The sequence below is a fragment of the Rhea pennata genome, chromosome 14 (assembly GCF_028389875.1).
Source record: "Rhea pennata isolate bPtePen1 chromosome 14, bPtePen1.pri, whole genome shotgun sequence".
NCBI classification, from domain to species: domain Eukaryota; kingdom Metazoa; phylum Chordata; class Aves; order Rheiformes; family Rheidae; genus Rhea; species Rhea pennata.
In genome coordinates this window covers 11,167,444-11,190,536 of record NC_084676.1, presented here as the reverse complement: position 1 = coordinate 11,190,536, position 23,093 = coordinate 11,167,444, and the positions used below count along the sequence as shown (strand labels likewise).

Below are 23,093 nucleotides of genomic sequence, written 5' to 3'. Positions count from 1 at the left end.
TTGGAAGCTGGGAGGTCAGTGGAAAGAACACCACACGTACTCTCCTCCTAGTACTCTTTGCTTGGCATCTGCTTTTGGCCACTGCTTGAGACAAGTCTAGCTGTATCTTCAGACTAACGACTGTGACTTGGCTTATACGTTTTAGGCATGGCAGGACTAAATCCTGCAGGCTACAAACTTGTTTAAATGCAGGTGCTGGTGTTTTGCTTTCCATTTTGACAAGAACAGCATCTCTAGCAGGGTGCAAGTTTCCTCCCACGACCAGCACTAGCCAGTGCAGTGCTGCAGGGCTATCAGCCAACGTGCTTCCCTCCCTCTAAGTCCCTGAGGGGCAAGGGCTATTCTGGGGACTCCTTTTGGAGCCAGGTGGAGTACAGTCCTCTCCTCACAAAGATCTCATGGGACAGCAAGAAAGATCATAAATAACACGGAACTATTATTTGAAGCAGTGTGGCCAAAAACTTTTGCAAGGAGAAGCTACTTTGTTCCTGGCTCCCTTTTAAACCTTTCTTGCAAGAGAAATTACCACAATCATTTAGGCTCAGGCTACACAAAAACCCAGAACACATTCTCCTCCTAAATACAAGCCAACACTAATTGTTCATGAACCTCCTGACACAACATGGACTGTGTGCAAGGAAATTGGCTTCATTTCTAGTTTTCATGCCTCAAAACTGATATGCAACATCCCTTTATCTCCAACTACTGAAGCCATTCCCCTGAAGAGTTACGTATAGCTTTGTAATAGAGGCATTGTCTTCTCCATCTTTTCTCAGCTCAGCTGTTACAGTTTAGACAAACTGATATTTCCCTTCCTTCTATTATAATAACGTTGTCATTTCTGGCACCTTATACGTCAGGAGAGCGAATCTATAGCCTGACCAGTTTCATCTTTCTCCAGCAATAGTTGAGTGTTTATAATGCATTTGTCTCCTGTCAGAAGGATGATAGTAAGTAGTTACTGAATGTGTCTGCATCCATTAATATGCACGATGCTTCTCGATTACTTCTTTCAGCACAACCTTTGAAGTTAATATTCACTTTGTTACATATTACTGCTGCCTTGTTACTGGTTTCTTTTATTATTTTGGCATATTGTTTTCCTGTGCTTTTTTCTATTCATTCTGAGAACTTCAAAGTGTAGGGAAAAGCTCTGCATAGTCTGCTAAGCTCCAGACCCCGCCACAAGCACAAGCCACATCCTGCTACACAGCCAATCAAGTATAATTAGTACATAAGTCTTGGGGTGCCCTGGACCCCTTGTTCATCTGGCAGAGCTCTGCTCCTTGTTCCTTTGAGAAGTGAGGCTGTGCAGCACTATTATGCTCCAGACAGATTTTAAAGACAGACACTTGTTTCTCTTTGTAACTTCTCCTTCCCAGAGTTTATTAGGAGCAGATGGGTTATCAGAGAGATTGTTACCTGCACATTGTTCCATGCTGCCTCTCCTCTGTCCTTCACACAGCTTTCCAGCCTCAGGGGCGATCCCAGGGATCCATGCTTAGTATCCACACACAGTCCAGTTCCTACATTGCGTATCTGAAATAGTAAAGTATCCATTAAGTCTCCTAACTCTTACCAAGTTACAGCCAAAAGAAAAGAAGGCTTAAACTGCTTCAAATAGTGGCAATATTTTTATGAAGACAGGTTTAAGATTCCTCACTTAACTTTACAACTGAGCTGGCAGATTACAGCTGAAAGGAACTCAAAAATGGGACCCATTTCAAGCCATACAATAGCCTACAGGACACAGCAAACCATCATTTAGAGGACCACAGAGCCCACTATTTTGCTGTGTTTAACAGTCCAAGCTTTGTGGGTCTTCTCTGTAAGTACAGCTGACTTTCAAAACCAGGTATGGCTTTCCTGGCTTACAAATGCGAAAGCTAAAGCACAGTAGCTCAAAACAGTTGTGTAGCCCTTTGAAGATACACAATTTCTATTATTGTTCAGCTGCTTCCTAATCCTAGTCCTTTCCATTGGAGTCTTTTACCTTCTACTAAATACACAACGTGCAGAACAAGCGGGGTTTCTCCTTGTAGCTGAGCACTAACAAGAACTGCTGCATAAGCAATTGCAACTGCTGTTGTCCTCTGAGCAAGGCCAACGTAATGCTACAGCACACCAGGCAGGATCTTTATAAACACCCACATGCCTCCTTACAGCAAATAGGGGCACAGGAGTTATGCTAGTTTAACAATCCAAACTGCAGTCTGTTTGCCCACTGCAGATTTCAGAGCAAGAAACTTGCTGAACTTGCCTCTCCCCAAGCAGCTGCTGGAGGCTCCACTGGTGGATAGAACTTTGGCAAGTCCCATGCGACCTCATTCATGAACCATTTGAAGCTCTTGCAGTTGAGGCTGTTGCGAAGTTCCTTCTGAGCTGCCACATCCCCTGCAGAAAGATGCCGGTACTCTGGTCTACGTTGGTATATGTACTCTGCATATTCGTCCATCCACACCTCAGCCACACGCTTCAAGTTCTGTGTGGGTAACGGCCACAGGTGTGAAAATGAAAAGGAAGGGGGGTAAATTACATAAGAACTCTGCAGAAATTGTTGAAATCAGTATTCAAAACAGCACTTGTGTTTTTGCTCAGAAAGGATTTTCTTTCACATCTACTCTCTCTCTCTCTCCAGCTTCAGGACCGAGATAACTTTCCTTAAATCCTTCCCACTGCATCTTCTATATCCCTCTAGGAATGGGATTTGCAGTCCCCCATACCAGACAGCTAAGTTCACAACACTCTCCCACTGCTTGTGTAAAAAACAACTTAAGAAAAACTCAGATATAGTAGGAATGTACATCTTTAAGATGATGACCCTTCAAAAAAGCAGCAACAGATTTACTTTCTGTCAGCAGTATATTTCACTGTGCTTTAGATTAAAATAAACCTTTAAAATCATGCTTTTCATCTGAATGCTATCTCAGGCTCTGTACTGGCTCTGCAAGGAGTCTTCTGTCTTCTTTTGGGAGAAACAGACATAACTGTGCATTGAATTCAAGTGTCACTGCAATCCTAAAGCAGTGTTTTAATCCATTTTGTAATTCCAAGTCAACAATGAAGACCACCACCCTCCTGGGGTATACGCCCTGCCGCTTGACACAACACATTCAGGGGACCTTCAGATTTCAGACTTTTTTCTGACAGTATCAGGTACATTCTTTGTGTTGCAACACGCTAGTGACATGCAATCATGGTTTCAGTCACCCAAAACTGCTGTCCACCTCTTGAAGGCCATTCACTACCAAAAAGACTAGGATGTTAAGAACAAGCAGCATGCTGACTCTGCCCCAAACACAACCTATGCAAAACAAGACTAGGCATTCATCTCAAGATGACTACAATTTTAGATGCCAGGAAACAGCCTTCCTTGCACATCTCCCCCATCATCTTCCATCGCTGTGAGAATATGCAAGACCCAAATGTTTGTTCAGAAGAAATCCACCTCCTTCCTGAAGAGAAGGTACAGACAGGGGAGCATTCTATCCTTCTGACAGGTCATCGCTGGATAGAAGAATAAAATTCAGATCTATAACTAGGGCAAAGCTATTAAACTGAGAAACCTTTTAATGCTATACAAATCATAGGACTGCAAGAACAGCAGGGTCTCTTTTTGTAGTTTTTAGTTTTGTAGCCTTCCTGTTCCTATGATTTTTTCTCCCACCAGAGGGCAATGTAAATCCTTCTCAGTTTGAAAATTAATTGGCGAAAGCTAGTGCAGGATAAGCAAGGGCTTCTTCTTCTTTGGGCTACACTAAATTAAGAAATTTGAAGGCACAGAGGTTTCCATCATGGAAAGTTACAGTGTGATCATCCAGTGGACTGTGACACTTGAAGCTGAGAGGTCTTTCAATCACCAAAACACAATCACTGTGCTGCAGCCTGCTGCTCATGCACAACTATAAAATGTCAACTATCACACAAATAAAGTCATCTCTTGTTTTTATTGGGGCTTCCCCAGCCATCACCTGATTGCAAAGTCCCATCCTGACAACTTGCAATGGCTTATGTCCTGAGCATGGCAGCTGTCTGCAGAAGAGACTGCAGCTCTCCTAGGCTAACCTCCCTTTGTGCTAGACATCTAGCTCTGCTAAAACTACTCAGTTCGTCCATTGCACGAATACAATGCCTAGATTTGCCACCCACTGTGGAGTGACAGAAGACAACTGCCTGGTCATGCAGCTGTAAGCTGTGTTGTAGCTTAAGAGACAGAGAAAACAGAAAAGAACTTTGCTGTGCAGAGCCTTCCATGAGACTAGCATCCAGTCACGCACAGGAGAAGGACTTACTCTTGCCAAGCTGACTCCCGTTGGAACTTTGTATGGAACATATTTTCTGTAGATATGGCCCACTCTAGAGCAAGGGATATCTTCCATGCGACCCCCACACATCCATACCTGTGGAACAGCAGAGAGAGATTCATTCTTGGTTACATGGAGGGGAAAAAAAGGAAAGGAAAAAAAAAGGCTTTCAAGACATGAAAAAGCTTAATTCAGATTTTTTACTTTAAAGTACGTTCTTTCCCAAATATCCTTCCCCCTTCCATTAGTCTCAAATCCTATAACTACCTGCTCAGAACCATGCAAGCCCTGATTTAGCACAAATACTATTAATCCCAATAGCTAAACAGTTTAGTTTTGCATTCTTCAGAGAAAAGAACAGAAAAAAATCCAAACACCCAGAGGACAGCACACAGCACACTTTTTAAATGAATATATGTTATTACAGCAATGGTAACCATAATGATTAAACTGGACTGCCATATAGGATCTTAGGTCTAGGTTATGTAACAGTTCTGTAGAAGAGAGGCCATCTCTGCAGTGCAGGTCACGTATTATACAAAACACTCTAGGAAATTCATGAGGCTGCTTAAATGCCAAACCAGAAAACACAGCTACATTTTCTTTTTTTTTTCCTGTGGTTATCATTGCAAAGTCTGGGATATCTCTAAGATGGTTTTATTGCTGACAGGTACTTATTGTTCTTACAATCCTACAATTAAGTAGAAATCTCTGCCTGGTAAAAACAGCTTTAGAAAAAGCCCTTGAAAAGTCACTGGAACATTGCTAGTTGAAGAATGCTACCTTAATGCTCGATTAATGCCTCGATTAGGCCAAGAAAGTTTTTTTCCCCCTCTATCTGGAATGATTCCATTCTATAGCAACAATCTACAACAACTTTCTTTTATTCCTTATTTATAGCATGGATGTAATCTTTTTGTTCAAGGAAGTTAAGTCAAAGGACATGTTTTCTGAACTAGCTAATCTGTTTCAACAGATTTAAGAAATACATTTGTATGTACTCCCCAGAGATACCCAAGTGATAATTAAAGAAACTGTATCCTTCACTATGCAAGACAATACTTTCTGAATTCTGGAAGCATTATACCATCTTGCCCTTCATTTTTCCCCTACATCTTATGTTAATTCCCCCAAAACAGCAGTATGAAAGAAGGTCTGCTAGTGCTGCAGGCTGATGCGGTGTTCTTGATATCTCCATTCACTGTGGCTAATTTGAGTCTCTGCAGTTCACTGTACAATGAGCTTAGTCAACAGCTTCACACATAGTAGGCAATTCCATTAATATTCTATGGTGACAATATTAAATACTTAGCTAGGAAGAGAAATATTTGGCCAAGGCTGCTGCATAATTATTAGCTCTGACACTAAAGTCCTTTGGAGTTTCAGCTCTGACTACTGGCCCTAATAATTACAATCATTTGCTGACTGTGTATAACTTAATGGAGGTTGGTTGCTCTCAGTTAGTGGAATATTTTTCACAGGCAACTTCTGTACTTAATTACACGTCGTTAAGGTAAGAAAGACAAGAAGAAAGTTGACAAACACTCCCACAGAATTTCATTTCTTTTGTCCTTGCTACGTCTTAAGAAGCTGCTACAGAACAGGCAAAGATGGAAAAGGAGAGACTTGCACTCAACTTATGTGAAGATTCCAGTTATATTAGAAATATTTTTTATTCTGTAGTTGCTGTGATTTATTACAGAAGGCCACAATATAATTTCTTGGCCAGGACATTAACAGGTAAGACTGAGAGACACAAATTTGGGGATGTTTTGCATTTCTACTACACAAATGGTTTGTGCAAGGCTTTAAGAGCTGCAACAGATCTGCCTGACTTTTGCAATAAACAGAAAATTGCAAAAGGTACAGAATCTGGGAAGCATAAAAAGCCACAGAAACAGCTGGAGAAGTCTTGAGCTTAGTTGCACAGGCACACCAGCTTGGGAGAGCTGCAAAGCATCTGTGCTAGCAGTGTCTACAGTTCCTGGCAGAAGGATGCTTCAAGGCCAAAAAACAATGCTGTCTTCTTGCCCCTTTCCAGACAGTTAAACCAGCTGTGCCCTCCCTGGTGGGACATTAATACTGCACATAGGTCAGAGGAGACAGAGGTGAAGGTCCTGAATCAAGTTTCCGTCCCCTTGTTTTCCATGGGCATATTGTCCAATCTCATTCACTCTGAGTACACACAAGAGGAATGAAAGAAGCAGCAAGAAAGTAGAATGTACAAGCCCCTCTTGCCCACAAGAGAACCACCACACACAGGAACCACCTGAAAATACAGCTGTGGTAGGTTTCCCCAAATAAACAGAGACCAAGACACAGGCCTGTCCTTTGTGATCATTCACACAGCTGCCTCAGCAATCAATATTTTTACACTGTGCACTGAACCCAGCATCAAGAAAGTCTTATTAGATAAAAAGTGTCTGCATTTTAGTGTAACATAAGTCTGAATGAAAACACCAGCAACTTGTTATCCTAGTGCTGATGCTTGCTGCCTGCTTACATACTTCCTTATGTACCCTTGATCTCTAAGGTAAGGCTTTCAGCCAGAATCTCCTGAACACACATTTCCCTAGAAGACACAGCTTCCCTAAGTAACATCAGAAACTCACCCCTGCAGTCTTTGCGCAGATAGAGGAGAGAGTGTTGTCCTAGTATTGTGGGTTTCCATCCCACAAAGCAATACAGAATACAGCAATACAAATCAGGCAGGGGAAGCTAGACAGAGCTGGTGATATGCTGGGCCAAGAGCTCCTAGCTGGCATTAAAAAACTCCAGGCACACAGGAAGACCTTACATAAACATACGTAATGACATGATAAGAAAGACTACTTAACTAAGTTACCAAATAAATAAAAATCTAAGATCAATTTTACATGCTCTTTTTCTAACTATACTTTAAAATATTTACTCTCCAATAGTGCTGCAATTACAGCGCTGCAAAGAAACAAGGGTAAGCTTGCAAACCAAATTACTGCTAGCAAACCCCAAATGACCTTTCAACATAGTTTGCCAGCTCAGTGCCTTTTTAATATTTTCTCATGCTGCAAGTGACAGTATGGCACTTGCAGTACAAATCTAATTTTAAAATAACGCTTTCCACTCATTCATTGCTGCTTTGATTTATTTTATTAGTGAGCTTCTTTGTGTGGTGACAGAACTCATTACAACCTCCATAAAGACAATTACCAGTCCTTATCTATTAAACTGGAAGGAGGAGGAGAGAGAGTGTGATGTGCATCAGTAAAACACAGATAAAAAGCATTAGAAAGTTAAAGGTTGGGGGAACCACAACTAAAAGTCTGTCAAGGAATAACTGCAAAGGAAGCAAATCCAGAATAGCTGTGTGCTGACTGAGAGAACGCTTCCAGCCAATTAGTGCTATTTGGTTGCTTTTAAACAAGGGTACAGTTCACAGGCATGAGACATCAGAAACGACACTGCTAAAAATACAGCACTGTCAAAAGCTGAAACAGCTCTGTTCTGTGGGGCAGCAGCTCGAGCTTTCACAGCAACGCTGTCTTTACTGCATTCTCCTTTGGCCAGCAGAGCTGCTTTCTTTTTTGTTGTTGCTGTTTTATAATAGGGTGAGAAGGCACCTCATCCCCCTGGTTGATATGACAGTAAACATCTGAGCCTGAACCTGACACACTTAATTTCAAACAGCCATTTATTAGAACACCCCAAGAACAAGAGTTAAAGCTGGGCAGGCAGGCAGGCTTTATACAGCGATCTAATCAGATCTTACTAGGAGGCAACAGGAAATTTCTCTTCCTCCTCAGGCGTAATTTTACCAGTCTGCATTTTGAGGGATGAATCTTAGCAGCTGACACATCTGCTGGAACTAGGAGAAATGGGAATACCGCAACAGACTTTTGTAAGGCCATAGTCTCGCCCTAATCATAAGGACATATGTAGGGCAAGAAAAGTAAAATGACAGTACAGGTGATGATATTACCATCTTCTCAGTGGCCTGGAGAGCTTTAACTCCATATTCATAAAGTGACTCAAGAGCCCTCAACTGAGCTAATGTGCTATGAAAGCACAAGCTAATATACCACCTATTGTCTCCATGGGAATGTTATACCGATCCAATTCCCTTTCTGCCATTTCAGAGAACAATGTCACGTAAGATAGCTGAACTTCTCTCAAACACACAATACAATACTGCAGTTAGCATGGGAACACTAATTATCTGGGTGTACGAGGTTTATGGTTTCCACAAACCTCACCATGATGAGCCAACGCTTCCCTAAAGAGAGAGGGGGAAAAAAAAAACAAAACCAAAAACAAAAAGCAAAAGAATGAATTAAGCCTTGAAAAAGAGAGCTGCTTCTGCAGGCCACAGAAAAAATAATGACCATGGGATGGACCAATGAAAAGAAGCTGGCTGGATGTCAGAGCACCCACTGAAAGGTGAGAAGAAAAAGACACAGTGGATAAGCATAGGGGGTACTCTGCCTAACAACGCAGCTGAGAGGATGAAAGTAAGGACAAACAGCAATTCAGGAAAATCTTAATCCTCTGTACTATGAGCATCAGCTGCTTTTGCAGCTGGAACTTACTGCTCTGAAGAGGATTAAGGTAGCTAAAAAGGCACTAGGATCTGTGTGTTTGCACAATGTCTTCTCTCGCACAACATACACTGACATGGCACCTCCTTTCCATCTGGAGCATTTTAGAGTAGTGACAGTACTTTCCAATAAAGTGGGGGAAATTCCCCTGCATTTCAGGGGGGTTTCCATTTTCTTGCTGGTGCTTGGTAGGCTATTATGAAACTTAACCCACACATATTAGGGTGAATTCAGAACAAAAATTCAAGTCAATGGCCTGAAACCAATCTCTTCATCAACAGGAAAGGAAGGAAAAGGAAGCCACCCTGTACTGCAGCTGAGATCCTTAGAATTAAGCAGCATGTGCTGGCTTAAAAAAGTGGCAGAATGCCCAGCCTGTTTCATTGTGGGCAAACGTGAGCTACTGGAAAGCAGTTCGAATATGTGCCCAGAATAAGTACTGAAGGCTCACAATCCTAACTTCAGTGATGCAACTAGAAATGTTGTCAGAAATGACCCTTTGGCAGCTGCACCATAACTATGCATCTGCCAGGAGACCAGCAGCAAGGGGTGAATCAGAAATGTGCCGCTGACATGAGGCAGAGGTGATGCAATGCATTAGATACATTAGATATGCTAAGAGAAGCTATAGAAGACTTGGATTTGCTGGAGAATGCTATTTTATGCTGTGAAAATTGTGAGAAACAATCCCTATTGATGCTTTGGGAAAAGGATCTGGAAAAATGTAATGATGTGTGATCATCAGAATAAGCACAGTGGACATTTTATTTTGCTGGAACAAGGACAAAAGACCACAAGTACTGCTTATCTCTCTTTTGCCTCCTTTTAGTTGTTATTTTCAGGGCAATTCCCAATACTGCTTGTTTGCACCAATTCTTTTGAATTTTATAAAAGTTTTGGAATCTCTATTTAAATACAAACATTTCTAAAACTGAAATGGTATGTCATTTCATAAAGGATATTCCATATTCTTATATTTTGCTTTTAAAGTATAACATACAATTAAAGGATGGAGAACCACATCACTCAAGGTCTGAGGTGCAAAGTACACTTAAGCCCATACAAGTCAGATTCACCATTTTTTCTTGTAGTTTCCCCACTCCTCAAAAAAACAGAGATGAAATATTTATGGAAAAGAGAGTTGAAGCAGTTTAGTGAGGATTATGTAAGCCAAGAAGAATGGGAGCCACAACAAATACTAGAAAACAGGCAATATGATAACAAGTAAAAATGAGCATAGACAAGCACTGTACAAGTAGCATTTGCAGAAAGAAACAATCTAAATGCCCTCTATATACTGCCTTGAATTAAATATGTTAATCTCAAAAAGAGAATGAAGTGTTTGCATAGGCAGCATAGGGTAGGTATTTGTTGAGTATGCAGTAACATCAGAAAAGAGCAGCTATCAAGTTGTGTTTAGAAGAGAAAAAGCACATTGTCCCCTTGGGTAAAGTGTTCAATTTTGTTCGCATCTTTGCAGAAAGATACAAAAGATTGAGAAAAGCCACAAAAGGAAGAGGTATAAAAGTGACTCCCAAAGAACAAAAGCCTCAGAGAAAATGCACTGAACAGAAAAACTAGGTCTGCTGAGTTGGAGGGCATCAGGAAAGAAAGGTAACAAGTGCCACAGAGAAATAGTTGAGCATGCTTATTTAGCCCTTCTCCAAAATACAAACAAGAATACAATCACTGAGCAGTCTATACAGCTACTAGGAACAGATTGTGCCTCTACTATAAAAACCTAAATGGTTAACATTTAACAGAAGCTACTCCTTCTCTACAAGAGGAAAAATGTTTCAGTCATTTGGGGTTAAATCTCTCAGCTTGCTGAAAGTCTTCACATTTTGTGGGGAAGGAGACATCCAGGAAGCCTGCAGCTACAGACATGCTAAGCTTCCCTCAGCAACTTTTCATGAGAGAGAACTTGATGTATCAGGTTAGGTAGCTCCTCAAAAAAGTGAGCTGTCTGTTTAAAGAGATTACCTTACTGTGTCCAGCAACTATCTGCTCTATAAGCAATACCTGACAGCACCTCACTGTTGCAGCAGCACACACAAAGAAGAGACACCACATTTAGGATCAGGATTAAGATCCAAAAAAACTTCAATACTGTGGAGCCATTTCTGAGCTAATTAGCCCTGTTAAGAAGCAAGCCTTTTTTTTTTTTCCCTTCCCTTCAAATGAAACAGCAAACTAACGTGACTGCACTTTCAGAATCTGAGACAGCATCTCTGCAGGGCACTGGGTTGCTCTGCATAGAGTAAATCAGCTTAGAGCTAACTCGAGTCTTTAATGGGAACTATACTGCACCGGGTAGACAAAGGTGGAAAAAAGGAAAATTCTTTGTGTCTTTACCTTTTCTAATCTACTACCAATTTACAAACAACTCCCTCATTTTTGACAGGCATTGGTGTTTTCCCTCTTCCAAATGGACAGATAATTTTGGTATTGTTTGACAGTTAATTGGTTGTTAATGAGCCTTGCTGCTCTGAGATCGCTTAGTCAATATGTTTCCATTAATGTAAAGCTATTGAGGAAAATGAAATATTAGAAACTTTTTGCAAGAGGAGAGTTGAAACTGCAATAAAGTTGTGTCCTGGCCACGGTCAAGCTTTCTCCTGCTAAAGTACTCTCTCCTCTCTTTCTTTAGCAGTCCCCTTGTTTACCTTCCTCTTTGGTCTCATCCCAAGCTTAGACTGTGAGTCCGAGATTAATGGTCTCAGAGCTCTGCACATAACAGGCTCTGGATCTGCAGCTGGGCTTCTCGGCCCTATAGTAGTAACAACCTGCCTGTACTGCTCTACGAAGCAATACAGCAAGTCTTTCTAGAGCCACACAGACAGAACAGATCCTGTTTGTAGTTTTGAAGCACAAGAGAGATACTCTTCAGATGAAGACATAGGGAGGGTGTAATGCCCATGAGATCCCATCACTTAAATCCCTTGTATCATAGTTTCTTCTGTGAGAGGAGAGCCTGTTTTACAGATGCTGTGACTGCTGTACTTGTTCGCAGTTCTTAAAGATATCTCTCTCTGCTTCACTTTAACAATTAAAAAGAAAAAAAAAAAAGAGAGGTACTCTCCCCCCCCCCCCCGCCCTTTCTAATCTTTCTAATAACCTTCTACCCTTTAGATTACTACACTTGCCCAGGAACCACTTAACAATCTATACTGAAAGTAATAGACCATGTACAAAAAAAGTTATAGTTCCTGGCCCTTGAAAGAGAGTCATAAAGCATCCAAATGAGGCGTATTTTCTTTATATTTCAGTGTTAGACAGTAGGTTAGTTTTCTAGAACTGTAATTGTTAGGGTTAGTGCCTGAGTCAAAAAAATTGTTTCAAATTTAAAGGTTGCCTAAATTTTAAATATTTTTGCCCCCGGTATGCTGTGTTCCTTAAGTGATGTTCAGTGTACACATTTCACCCAAAGAGCTAGGCTTCTATTAGCAGAGTTTGATCCATCCTCTGGTTAAATGCTTTCCCAAGTGCTAACTACTGATGGTTTCTCTGTTGGCTTGTCTTCAGCCTGAAAGTTTCTTCTCTGAAGGAAACAGAGCCAGCTGACAATGACAGAAGTACATATAATCTCAAAATAGAAATCAGAAATGCAAGAGGCTCCTAAATAAAGTTGTTTATCTCCAGTATTTCAGTAACAGCCCTGGATTTTAAAATAAAGGCAAAAATCTGTAAAGCACCATCCATATGTGGCCAGCAAAGAAAAAGAATATGTTGGGGGGCAGGGGGAAACCAAACCCAAAAAACTATTCCTAGTGAAGCTTGAGAAGGTCAGATTTGATTCAATGGTTTAAAGACCCACAGTACAAAAGACTACCTGCACCCACAACTCCCAGGCATAGGAATGGATTTTTTGTTAAAGCTGGGCTTTAAATTTGGCACTTAAAATCTAAAAGATATTTCCCATTAGATAATAAATGATGTGAAAGCAGGTACTCCACATCTAAACCTTGAGCTTTAAATTATTTGACAGTACCCCTTAAACTACAAAATCTCAGTCTGCTTCTAAAAGTAAAAGCAAAGCTCTAAGCTTGCCAGGAAATGTCATAGCTCCATAAATTCTGTAAACAAGCCTTCTATTCTTGCAATTCCAGCAGAATTATTAAATCTATCAGCCACAGATGAATATATCAATTTATCTTAATTTCTGAAAATACACTGAGCCTCTTTCAGTTAAAACTTCATTCTTCCGTTGCACAATGAAAGAAAAAAGGGGAGCCTTGCAGAGATTAATTAAAGCAAATTTAGCCCTCCATAAATTACTCCTCTGGACTGAAATAAAACACGGTGTATTTCAGAGAGGATAAGCAAACAGATGAATGAAGTAGTCTTATTTCCTGCAGATCAAGCAGTGCGATGGTCTGCTGTGGCATTAGAGACAAAGGGCCTGTCCAGCTACTGTCATCACTCATGGAAACCAGCAATGGCAAAAAGGGGCAAGGGAAGGAGACTGAACATGGTCACTGCCCCTCCTGCAGAGAATGACGTTGTTACACAATTTCATTGCATGCAACACAAAGAATAAACGACTAACTGCAAGGACATCTCCAAAGAGGGTGCCCTCCCCACCCAAACCTTTCCTGCTACTGCTACACAGCTCAAGGGACCTCATACATGCCTTCATTACTTACTTTTTTTTGTAAGCAAACAGTGAAAGAAAACACATTGTTTGCTGTATGATAATTGTTTGCAGAATATAGTTTGATAGGCCTTTGAGCTTCATGAAGTCACTGAGATTTAGGAGTCTGTTTTGAGAGAGACTAGTCATGACCGTGTGCAAGGGCAGACAGAGGAGTGATTTTAGCTGCCGAAAATAAACTGTGCACTGCGTTAGTATTGCTACCATCTGCTGGCCCCATACTGACGCCAACTAGTTTAGTTCAGTGGCATCCAGACACCTATAAGGTTATATACTCAATCTCCGAAAGAGAAACCACACATTGACTCAAACACAGAGTTTAACACAGAAATCTTTACCCCATTCCCTCCGGGAAGCCACCTGCCTTCAGTGAACTGGGACATCCCAGTGGGTTTCCTAGGATGTATTTCAGAGTGCGAGATTCCCAGATAACACAGACACAAAAGACCTTGGGGGCCACAGAGACTCATTACTATTAGTACACATTTTTGATGAATTGGCTAACTTTTATTTTAAAGACCTCACACTGAACAGCTTGGTAAATCAGTAACAGAGTTGTCCCCCAGCCAGGCAGATAATGATCCAAACTCATTGCCAGCAACAACACTATTATTCCAATTTTTAAGGATTTCTTATGAGGGAATTAATAGTCTCAGTTCCTTGCAGCCTGGAGTCAGATGGATTGATGACAGACAGTAAGTTACTCTCATCTCCGGGAAGGCAAACTCAGGACTGAGGCACTCAATGGGGCAAACGTTGAAAAGCCTGAATCATTTTTCCCCTCAAGAAAGAGTATTTCCTCTTCTTGCTAGGGTGGGTACAAGAAGCCTAGCAGTTTAGAGACCTCCACACAAGCTGACTTACCCTTGCTGGGAAGGGGACACATGCAGCTGAAGCACGGACCACACAGCAGGGGACAGCCCAATTAATCATGCTCCAAAACTGACCCTCAGAATTAACTGGTTACACCATCGCTGTTTCTTCTGCATGCTATCCTACTACTCCCAGCTCTTTCACCTTCAGTCACACGCAAAAGCAAGGACAAGATAGAAAATTCACATTCTGCACCTCAGAACAATTCTTACTTTGCAAAGCAAAAGTAATTTCCGAACATAGCTCACCTTAAAGGATATTTCATACTGTTCTCCTCCCCATATCTCCAGACCTGCATCATACCCTCCCAGCTCCCAGAACCACTTTCTATCGACTGCAAACAGTCCTCCAGCCATTACAGGAGACCTTAAGAAAAAACCAGACTCCATATTACAAACATATTCAAAGATACAGATGTCTAGCTAAACATTTAAAAAAACAAAGCAAGATTTCACAAATATTCTTTTCACCACCCACTGTTCACAGTGCCTTTGTAGCCCTGTAGAAGCAAACATGTTTTTGCACTCTCTGCTAATTTCCCACTTGCAAACAAGGTGGACTAGACTAGGCTCCCTTCAGAACCAGTCACTGCCTCTCCTCCAAATGGGCAAGAGAGGTGACCATTAAGTGACAGGACATAACTTTCCCAAAGGGACCCACATGCTGCACATGTAGTGCTCTTTATCTCAGTGGTATGATCAAGTCATTGAGCTTGACCTCAAAAGTTTTCTTTTTTCTTTTTTTTTTTAAACACTGCAGAAGTATAAGGGACAGTAGAACTGTCTCAGTGTTGGCAAGCACAAGAGCAGAACATAACCTGATCACAGATTTAGTTCTGCAGCGCACTGCAATCATCAAAATTGCTGTAATTATTCTGCTAGGTTTTTTTCTCCCCCCACCGTAGGAATGACATATGAGCTGCTATTGAATTGTTGTTTTTGGCACAGCATTAAGGATACTAAGTTATGTTTGAAAGATCTCAGTAATAAATGACTACATTAAATGTTACATATTAGTTTTAAATGAAACGTTAACTTCTGCAGGAATTAGAGTGGCAAAAAATTGCAATGAAAAGGAGAACGTTCACAGCTACTACACAATGCATTTCATTTAAACCAGCAAAGCAAACAGCTGCCAGAAAGAGTACCTTACCACCAACTTGCCACTTCTACTACACTGAAGTGTAAACTAACACTGTAACAAGGCTTTATTTTGTTAGCCAGCTCTTATCACACAACATTTCAGTAACTTACTCAAAGGGATCACTGGGATCAGGTTTCTGTAACTCAGGAGGGATAGGGATCCTCTTGTAATACATCTCCCAGTCAAATGCGCCTCGCATTGCATCTCCAGCCTGAGTCTCATATCCAAAGTGGTCATGATCAATAACATCGATCATGGGGCAAACGATAGTCTTGCGGTTTCGGGCAATACGATCTGAAGATTGGAGAAATATGTTAGAAAACCTGCCCCAGTTGGTTCCTTTGACCATGAAATTACAGAAAAGAGCATGAAAACATGAAGACATATGTTAGCCTTTCTCTGTTTTGGTCTCTTTTGGGCAGATGCTCCAATTTGTGTCAATTTATCTGGTATTTCTGATATAATTGAAATATACTAGCCAAAACTACTGCAATAAAAACACCAAGCACTCATGCCACAATAACTATCAACTTGAAGCAAAACAGAAAGCCTCAGCCCCACAACCACAGATAACTAAAACACTCAGCTGAAAAAAGACAAATCTTGTACTTACTGAGTTAACACTACTCATTTTAATGAATGAACTTGATGTGAACCCTTTCTGCACTGATTCAAAACCAGGGCAATATCCCATTGTACCACCTAGCCCCAATAAGCTTTAATTGCTGCACTATAATCTAGCAGGAAGCAACCCAGACTAACGGCATAGCTATTCTTAGCAGTCTTAAGAAATACATTTGCACCTCCTCCCCTCAACATTTTCTTCCAACTAAATAATATAAAACAGGATTAATTCCTGCATAAACATCTGGAACTTCTTAAATACTTTATTACTGAGAAGGTCTCTTGTTGGAAGTTAACTTTCAAAGCAGAGGCAACAAATGATGTTTCAGCTTCCAATGCATATCGAACAAAAATATTTTCTATGCTTTAAAATTAAAGCATACTGTGCATGTACTCATTTAAATGGCATTTGAGCTAATTCTGTCCTCTCTCCCTGGGGCTCAAGAAGCTGCAAATGTTTTACATGGTCTAGAATTAATACCAGATACCAACACTGTTGTGAAAGCAGCAGTGTTACCATTTAAGAACCAGCTGACAAATCTGCTGTGATTTGACTGTTGTTGCCACAGTTTATTCCACAAAGTCACACCTCAGAGTGCTTTGACAGGTCACTTGCAACAGGGTTGTAGAAGAGTTTGGTATTCTGAAGCGTGAAGTTTCTACTTTCATAGAGCATCCTATCTGGCAGCTAAGGTGAACTGGATACTGCCAGATGCCCACTTTAAATAGCATGAGGTATGCAGTAGATACAACTGGAAAGCCTGCTGAATCTACAGCAGGGCACAGCTCGTGTAGTAAAAACACTCCTCCACAACACACAAAAAATTCAGAAAGCACCACTCCACGCATGCACTGCAAAGAACGAACAAAAAGGCCACTTAAACAGAAGCCTCTTTAAGAAGCACTCAGTCAGCAGAGGTGGTGTTGGCCCAAGGCATTCGGGTACTAGAAACAGAAGGCACTATCCTTTTAATTAGTCACCTTTGAAAAGAACTGACATTGTATAACTGATGCCTTCTTAACGATAAAGGACTGCCTTGGAAAGGACTGCACATGTTCGACAAATATGTACTAGCAGCTGTTAATCAGAAGAAGTATTTTCTGCAGGCTTGCAGACTATGAAGTTAAATACAGTTCCAAAGGAGAAAAAAAAAAACTTAAAATCTATTTAAAAACTGTATCTAAAGATCTGTTCTGTCTCATAAAGCAATTCCTTTCTGCAAGCTACTGAATGACCAAGTGGTAGTTTACTTTTCTAGCAAGCTGTACATTATTTAAAATTCCATTTGAGTGAGGAAATAGAAGAATAGGTTCTTTGCTCTTTAATTAAGCAAAGCACATTACAAGGCTATTTTGCAATGTAGGACTCTTGCACAGAAAAAAAAATCTTGTATTAAAGGCTGCAAGTTGCCAACAATTCACCTGAGTGTTTTCTCTTCACCTCTGCTTTTAGATATTTCATCATCTTTTTATCCACTTGCACCATGTGCAAACAGTAGCAGGTGGAAATAAATGAATTCAACACCAACATCTGTTGACAGTTATTTACTAGTTCAGTCTTCACCTATGAACAATACTTGACACCAGCTGCTTACCTAACAGAGGTGGCAGCCAGTTCACGTTAGCCTCGCAATGGGAATCCAAGAATGTGATGACATCTCCTACTGCCACAGAGGCCCCAAGCATTCGAGTTCTTATCAGCCCTTCTCTCTTTTTGGTTCGGATGATTCTTACTTTTGGGAACTGGGCCATATAATCTTCCAGCCGTTTCTTGAGGTGTTCTGTATGAAAACAAGAAATAAAAACATTGTAGGAGATCATCTCTTTAAAATACAGCTTTTTTTTTTTAGAAAATAGTTACCTTTGGAAGTAGGTTCTGAACAGTCAAAGGCAGCCTCAGGAAAGAAGGAAGTAAGAATAATTTCATTTAAATCTAAGGTTTAAACATAAGTTCTTAATCAAGACGTCTGAGGATATTCTAAAAGCTTAGGAAAAATAAAAAAGGGAGCAACCAGGAAGAGATGCAGGAGTGCAGGACAGAAATGAAAGCAGTAGAGAAACAGGAAAACAAAGAACAAAAAGCCTAATGGCAAAGTTCTGGGAGAACTTCATCAGAACATACTAGGAGGATTCGCAGATACTTTTGCAAAAGACTGACATAGCCTAGAAGAGACACAGGACACATTACTTTCAGAAGTAAATTGCACTCTGCATTTAAGCTGTGTTTGATTTCCTTGAAACACAGAACATGATCATCCACTCATGCATAAATAAAAAGCAACAAAAAGCCTAGTCAAATAGCCCTCTAAGCTGACAAGGCAGGCATGGCCATTGAGTATATTTAGGTGGCTGCATAAAATGCTTAGCAGAGGAGATATCTGTGTTTAAATACTGAAATATTTATGCTACTGAAAATGGAATGGAGCTGCATCTGGAATAGCACACACACTTGTAGTCACTATGATCAACAAGAATTCAAATAGGAAAGTTACAGAAAAAGACTACTCAGTGATCAAGACAATCATAGCTTGTTTTAGAAGAAATAAAAAGTGTAGTTTGCTTGATCTATATAAAGAATGAGGAGCACACCGTTGTCTTTATATTGAAGAGCGAAGCACTGAAGAAAGGGATGGTAAAAGCTGACATGGGCCTAGTTACTAATAGGCTGATCTCTAGGCATCTTAAGTTTTGACTTACTTGACAGCAAACCTAAATCATAGTGTGCCAGGGACATAACCAGTGTTCATTAGTCTGTCATTCCACTGTTGCCATCAGCAACTGGTAATTGCTGGAGGAGACAAACTTCTCCAGGCAAAAGGTAGTCAGTCAGATGTAAGCAGTTAACTATCTTAAAATTCCATCACAAAAGACTTGAATGGAGACAATCATTCAAATATAAATAGCCTATCAGGTTTATTTTCCTTGGTTGAAGGGGACAAAGCAGGAGCTTTGCCTATGGGCGGTGAGTTCTCCTCTGAAATGTTCCACTCTTCCTCTGCTAACTGGTTACACAGAGGAGTCTTCTTTGGCTCCCAAAGCAGGCATAAAAGGTAGAGACTGAAAAGGCAGACAGTGTGAAACCACCTCTGATCAGGGCACCAGGCAAGCCAGGTACTGGAATAGTGGCAAATAAACTTAACTAACTCTATGAGTGCTCCTACATGGTGCTGACCCAGCAATTACGCCATAGGGTGTCAGCTAATGGAAGACGAAATGGGCAAAATCCCTTTGACTAATACGCATTCAGCACCTCCCCTCTGGAGCAGCCATCACTTGCCTTCATTTAGTGATCACCTAAATCAGCTTCTCTTGGCTTTTGAGGTATTCCTAGCAAGCTTTTAACCTTTTTCAAAGCTATATTTAACATTCACTAGGAGTTTTTCTTCACAAATGCATTTTAGTGTTTTGCCTGATGAGGCTAATTGTCCCACAATATCTACCTTGGTTAGACTGCTCAATAGAGCCTTTAGTACTTTTTTTCTGCCTAGCACAGTTCCCTCATCCTTTTCAAGTCTCTTCTGAATAGATCCTCTCAAGCAGCAAGAAATTTTGTCCACTCAACTACAGATTTTTCAAATAAGGGGCTTCTGTAGAGATCAGATACATGATTAGTACAGTTGCCTTCTCGTGAGGCAGTGGGTAGACGTAAAAACCAATAAAGAAGCTACCACTACACCACTGCTCACTAACATCATGTATCATCTCTTGCCATCATTAGTTTATTGTAAAAAGAGAGAGAGAGAGTCCACATTTCAAGTATAAACCAGCTAAACCCTAGCAGCTATAAGGAGCAGCTTGTTAATTTACCCAAAACAGGTAAATGTAAAAGAGTGCTGCCAGTGTTCATCATAATAAAAGGAAGGAACCATCATACAAGAGCTCTAGGTGTGATTCTCCCAGTAACCACAGACACCATAGCATTTGCTAGATCAGACTCCACAATAGCTCTGTTATCTAAACCAGACTTCTACAAAGCACTAGCAAGTCTTAAAACAGCCAAAGCTACAAAGACATGGAGAACAGCCATAGCTTTCCAGTAAATTTTTGAGAGTGAAAGATCCAACAGGTTTGTTTCCCACCTGTGGTGCTAGTCATTTTACATTTTGGTATTGTATACCTTCCTGAATCGTCTGGGGTTTTTTGTGCAATACCATCTGCAATGACATCTGAAGGCAGCCTAACACAAACTCCACCAGTGGTACTAGCATGGCATAGCTGAGGCTGCCCCAAAAAACCGTAACACATTTTACCTTGTCTTGCACAATGAAACGTGCTAGCACAAGAACAAGAAGTCCCTAAAGACTTGGCTGTATTTGTAGCAACTATGATGATTACTCTGCTCTGTTCAGACTAACTGAAGACAGACTGGTTTGTAGTAATTAATGAATAAGCAGTTAAGAACTGAGGGAAATTTCCCTAATTTTATAGAGCAATGTAGGAAAAAAAAAGAAAAGGCACAGAAGCCACAGAGTTTTCTCAAGCAAGCACTCTACAAAACGTATCAAAAAGTCTAATCCACTATTTCCTATCTGTCCTACTAATCCCTACTTCTGCACCTGCCATCATAACTTGCATGTGTTGGGTTTGCTTCTTCAGCACTCATCTACTTAGTTTCTACATTAAAAAAAATAACAAAGCACTTCATACTTGCAGCAAGTGCCTGCTGTGTGCTGGTAAGAAATGCCTCACAGACAAGGAATTTTCTTATGACTCTCATGGATGGAAGATGCAAGGAGAAGCTATCAGGTACTGCACCAGCACCCCTGCAGTCTCACTGGTGCAGGATTCATCCTACCAAGTGCTCTTCTCCTCTCTTCACCAGCAGAGATGATGCTCAGATAAGATGCCCTGACAGCTGTAGAAAACTTGATGATCAACCATTGTATTTTATAAGGTTAAGACTTAGGCATTATGAACTGCAAGTTTATAGACTCTATTGTATGTATTCTTGCTTACTAAAAAGGGTCATAGATTCTCAAACAACCTCATAAACAAACTACAAAATATAACGCAATATACTTTTCAAGAGCATATTTTCTCTTTTTCTAATCCCTGCTCTATTCCCACCATCCAACTGGCCTCCACAAACGCAGCAGACAGACATTTGTTTCATTCTAGTCTAAATATTATCACAATTAAGTCAATTTTTTGCTTTTAAAAGAAAAGCTCAAAAACAAACAAGTGACATTAACTGCTACAAAATTTTATGAGGCTTTAAAAAATATATAATGGCATCTTGTCACACTGAGTAATTTTTATTACAAGGGCAATTTTCTTTAATGAAAGTTGTTAGGTGAACTGGATGGATTCCAACGGCTGCGTCTACTCTGGGCAAAGTAATACAGTCCAAACATACAAACGAGATTTAGATTATCTGTAGATTAAAAACTAGACTGGTAGCTTGCTAAGAGACTTTGCAATAAACTTGATAGACAGTGTATACAATAACAGTACCAGTCAAGAACTACTTAAGTAGTGTGCTTTCTTTATTTTGAACTGTAAATAAAACTCAGTGCAAAGAATGAGGAGAAGCTTCAAAAGGAGGCCTGGATAACATACAGTTCCAAAGCTTTCCAAAATAAGATTTCTTTTTCTCTAGGCCCAATTCTTGTGTCCTTCTTACTGTACTTTTTCTTTCTGGTCTCAGCACTTGATGGCCCTTACATGCCATTACTTGGTGACCACTTCTAGCACTGCATGGACTTTCTAGGATAGGATTTTCTTATATTCTTGAGTTTTCATTCTGACCACTGCAATCCACTGCTAATCAAACAGGCACCAGTACAGCCTTTGGATTCTTTTTCCTATAGCTTAAGAAAGCAAATGCTTGAGAATCAAGGCAACAACTTAGGCATTAATCTGCAATGCAGGGGCAGCTTAAACGGCACTGCAGTCCCAGATTCCATAGGGCTCAAGTTTGGTCAAGGCAGAAGTTACCTCAATACATTATTTCACTTCAAACCATGCAACCTCTTTTCTACTCAGCAATGTCTGGATCCTCCTCTCTTTTTTCACACCCCATTGACTCAGCCATGTTCTCAGAGACCTGTGCAAATCACCAATACATCTGTAGCTTATTTTGGATCTATTTGATTCAGACTAAAGTTAAGTTTCCCACAAAACTCACTAGAAGAGACTAAGTAATTCTCAGGTTTATAACAAGACTTCAAATTATTTTTGCTGGTATTTTGCTGGCATGCTTTAAGTTAGACAGATATTCCCTTATAGCTGTTTTGGGGCACAAAGAAACTTCATTCTCTTGAAGTCAAATAGTTTAGATTTGTGTCCTTCCCCATCCTGAGCATCTACTTAGAAATAATGGCAAATGGGTTGGTTGCCTTCCCAATAGGCTGCCAAAAAAAATCACTGCTATGTGGAACTCAAACATATACTCAGAAAAACTACAAGCATATGCCAAGTGGCTCCCCAGGAGGTTAAAAAATGAAAGTAGTAGCATCAAGTCTGCTGAGTACCTGAGGGGTTATTTTTTGTTTGTTTTTAAGCAGAGACATTGCAGGAAGCAGAGCTGATGCCTCCGTTATTCTCTGAGACACAAGGACAAGTGCCATTTTGAAGAAAAGAGCATGACCTTTTAGAGTAAGTTCATGGACTGGTGGCAGTTTGGGACTCCCCAGCACACAGATGATAGAGAAGAGCTGACCTTCACCTCCAGCTGCAGTAAGTCTTGACCAGTTCGAACCATAAACTGCCCTCCACACATTTGCTTTTAGTGCTTCAAAGGATGCAAGTTGAACACTGAATAATTTGCCCACTGCTCAGACTTCTGACCAGTCAAGGTCATTAATTGATCCCAGGGCTGAAAAGATAACAAATTTGTTTATGTGGTCTCATCTCATTAAACCTTTATTTCCACAGATGCTTGAATTCAAAAGAACTGCAAACAAAGCCTTTACTTTCACT

General features: G+C 40.5%; 1 protein-coding gene across 1 annotated transcript in view; it reads right to left on the bottom strand.

Moving 5' to 3' along the window:
- Positions 1-23,093, bottom strand: part of GALNT10 (polypeptide N-acetylgalactosaminyltransferase 10) — a 94,696-nt gene that overhangs the window by 8,204 nt on the left and 63,399 nt on the right. The window contains exons 5-10 of the mRNA XM_062587215.1: positions 17,768-17,953; positions 15,659-15,842; positions 14,654-14,771; positions 4,293-4,400; positions 2,261-2,482; positions 1,423-1,539 (exon numbers count right to left, since the gene is read on the bottom strand). Of these exons, the coding sequence (XP_062443199.1) occupies positions 1,423-1,539; positions 2,261-2,482; positions 4,293-4,400; positions 14,654-14,771; positions 15,659-15,842; positions 17,768-17,953 (935 nt within the window). The remainder of the gene's footprint in view (positions 1-1,422; positions 1,540-2,260; positions 2,483-4,292; positions 4,401-14,653; positions 14,772-15,658; positions 15,843-17,767; positions 17,954-23,093) is intronic.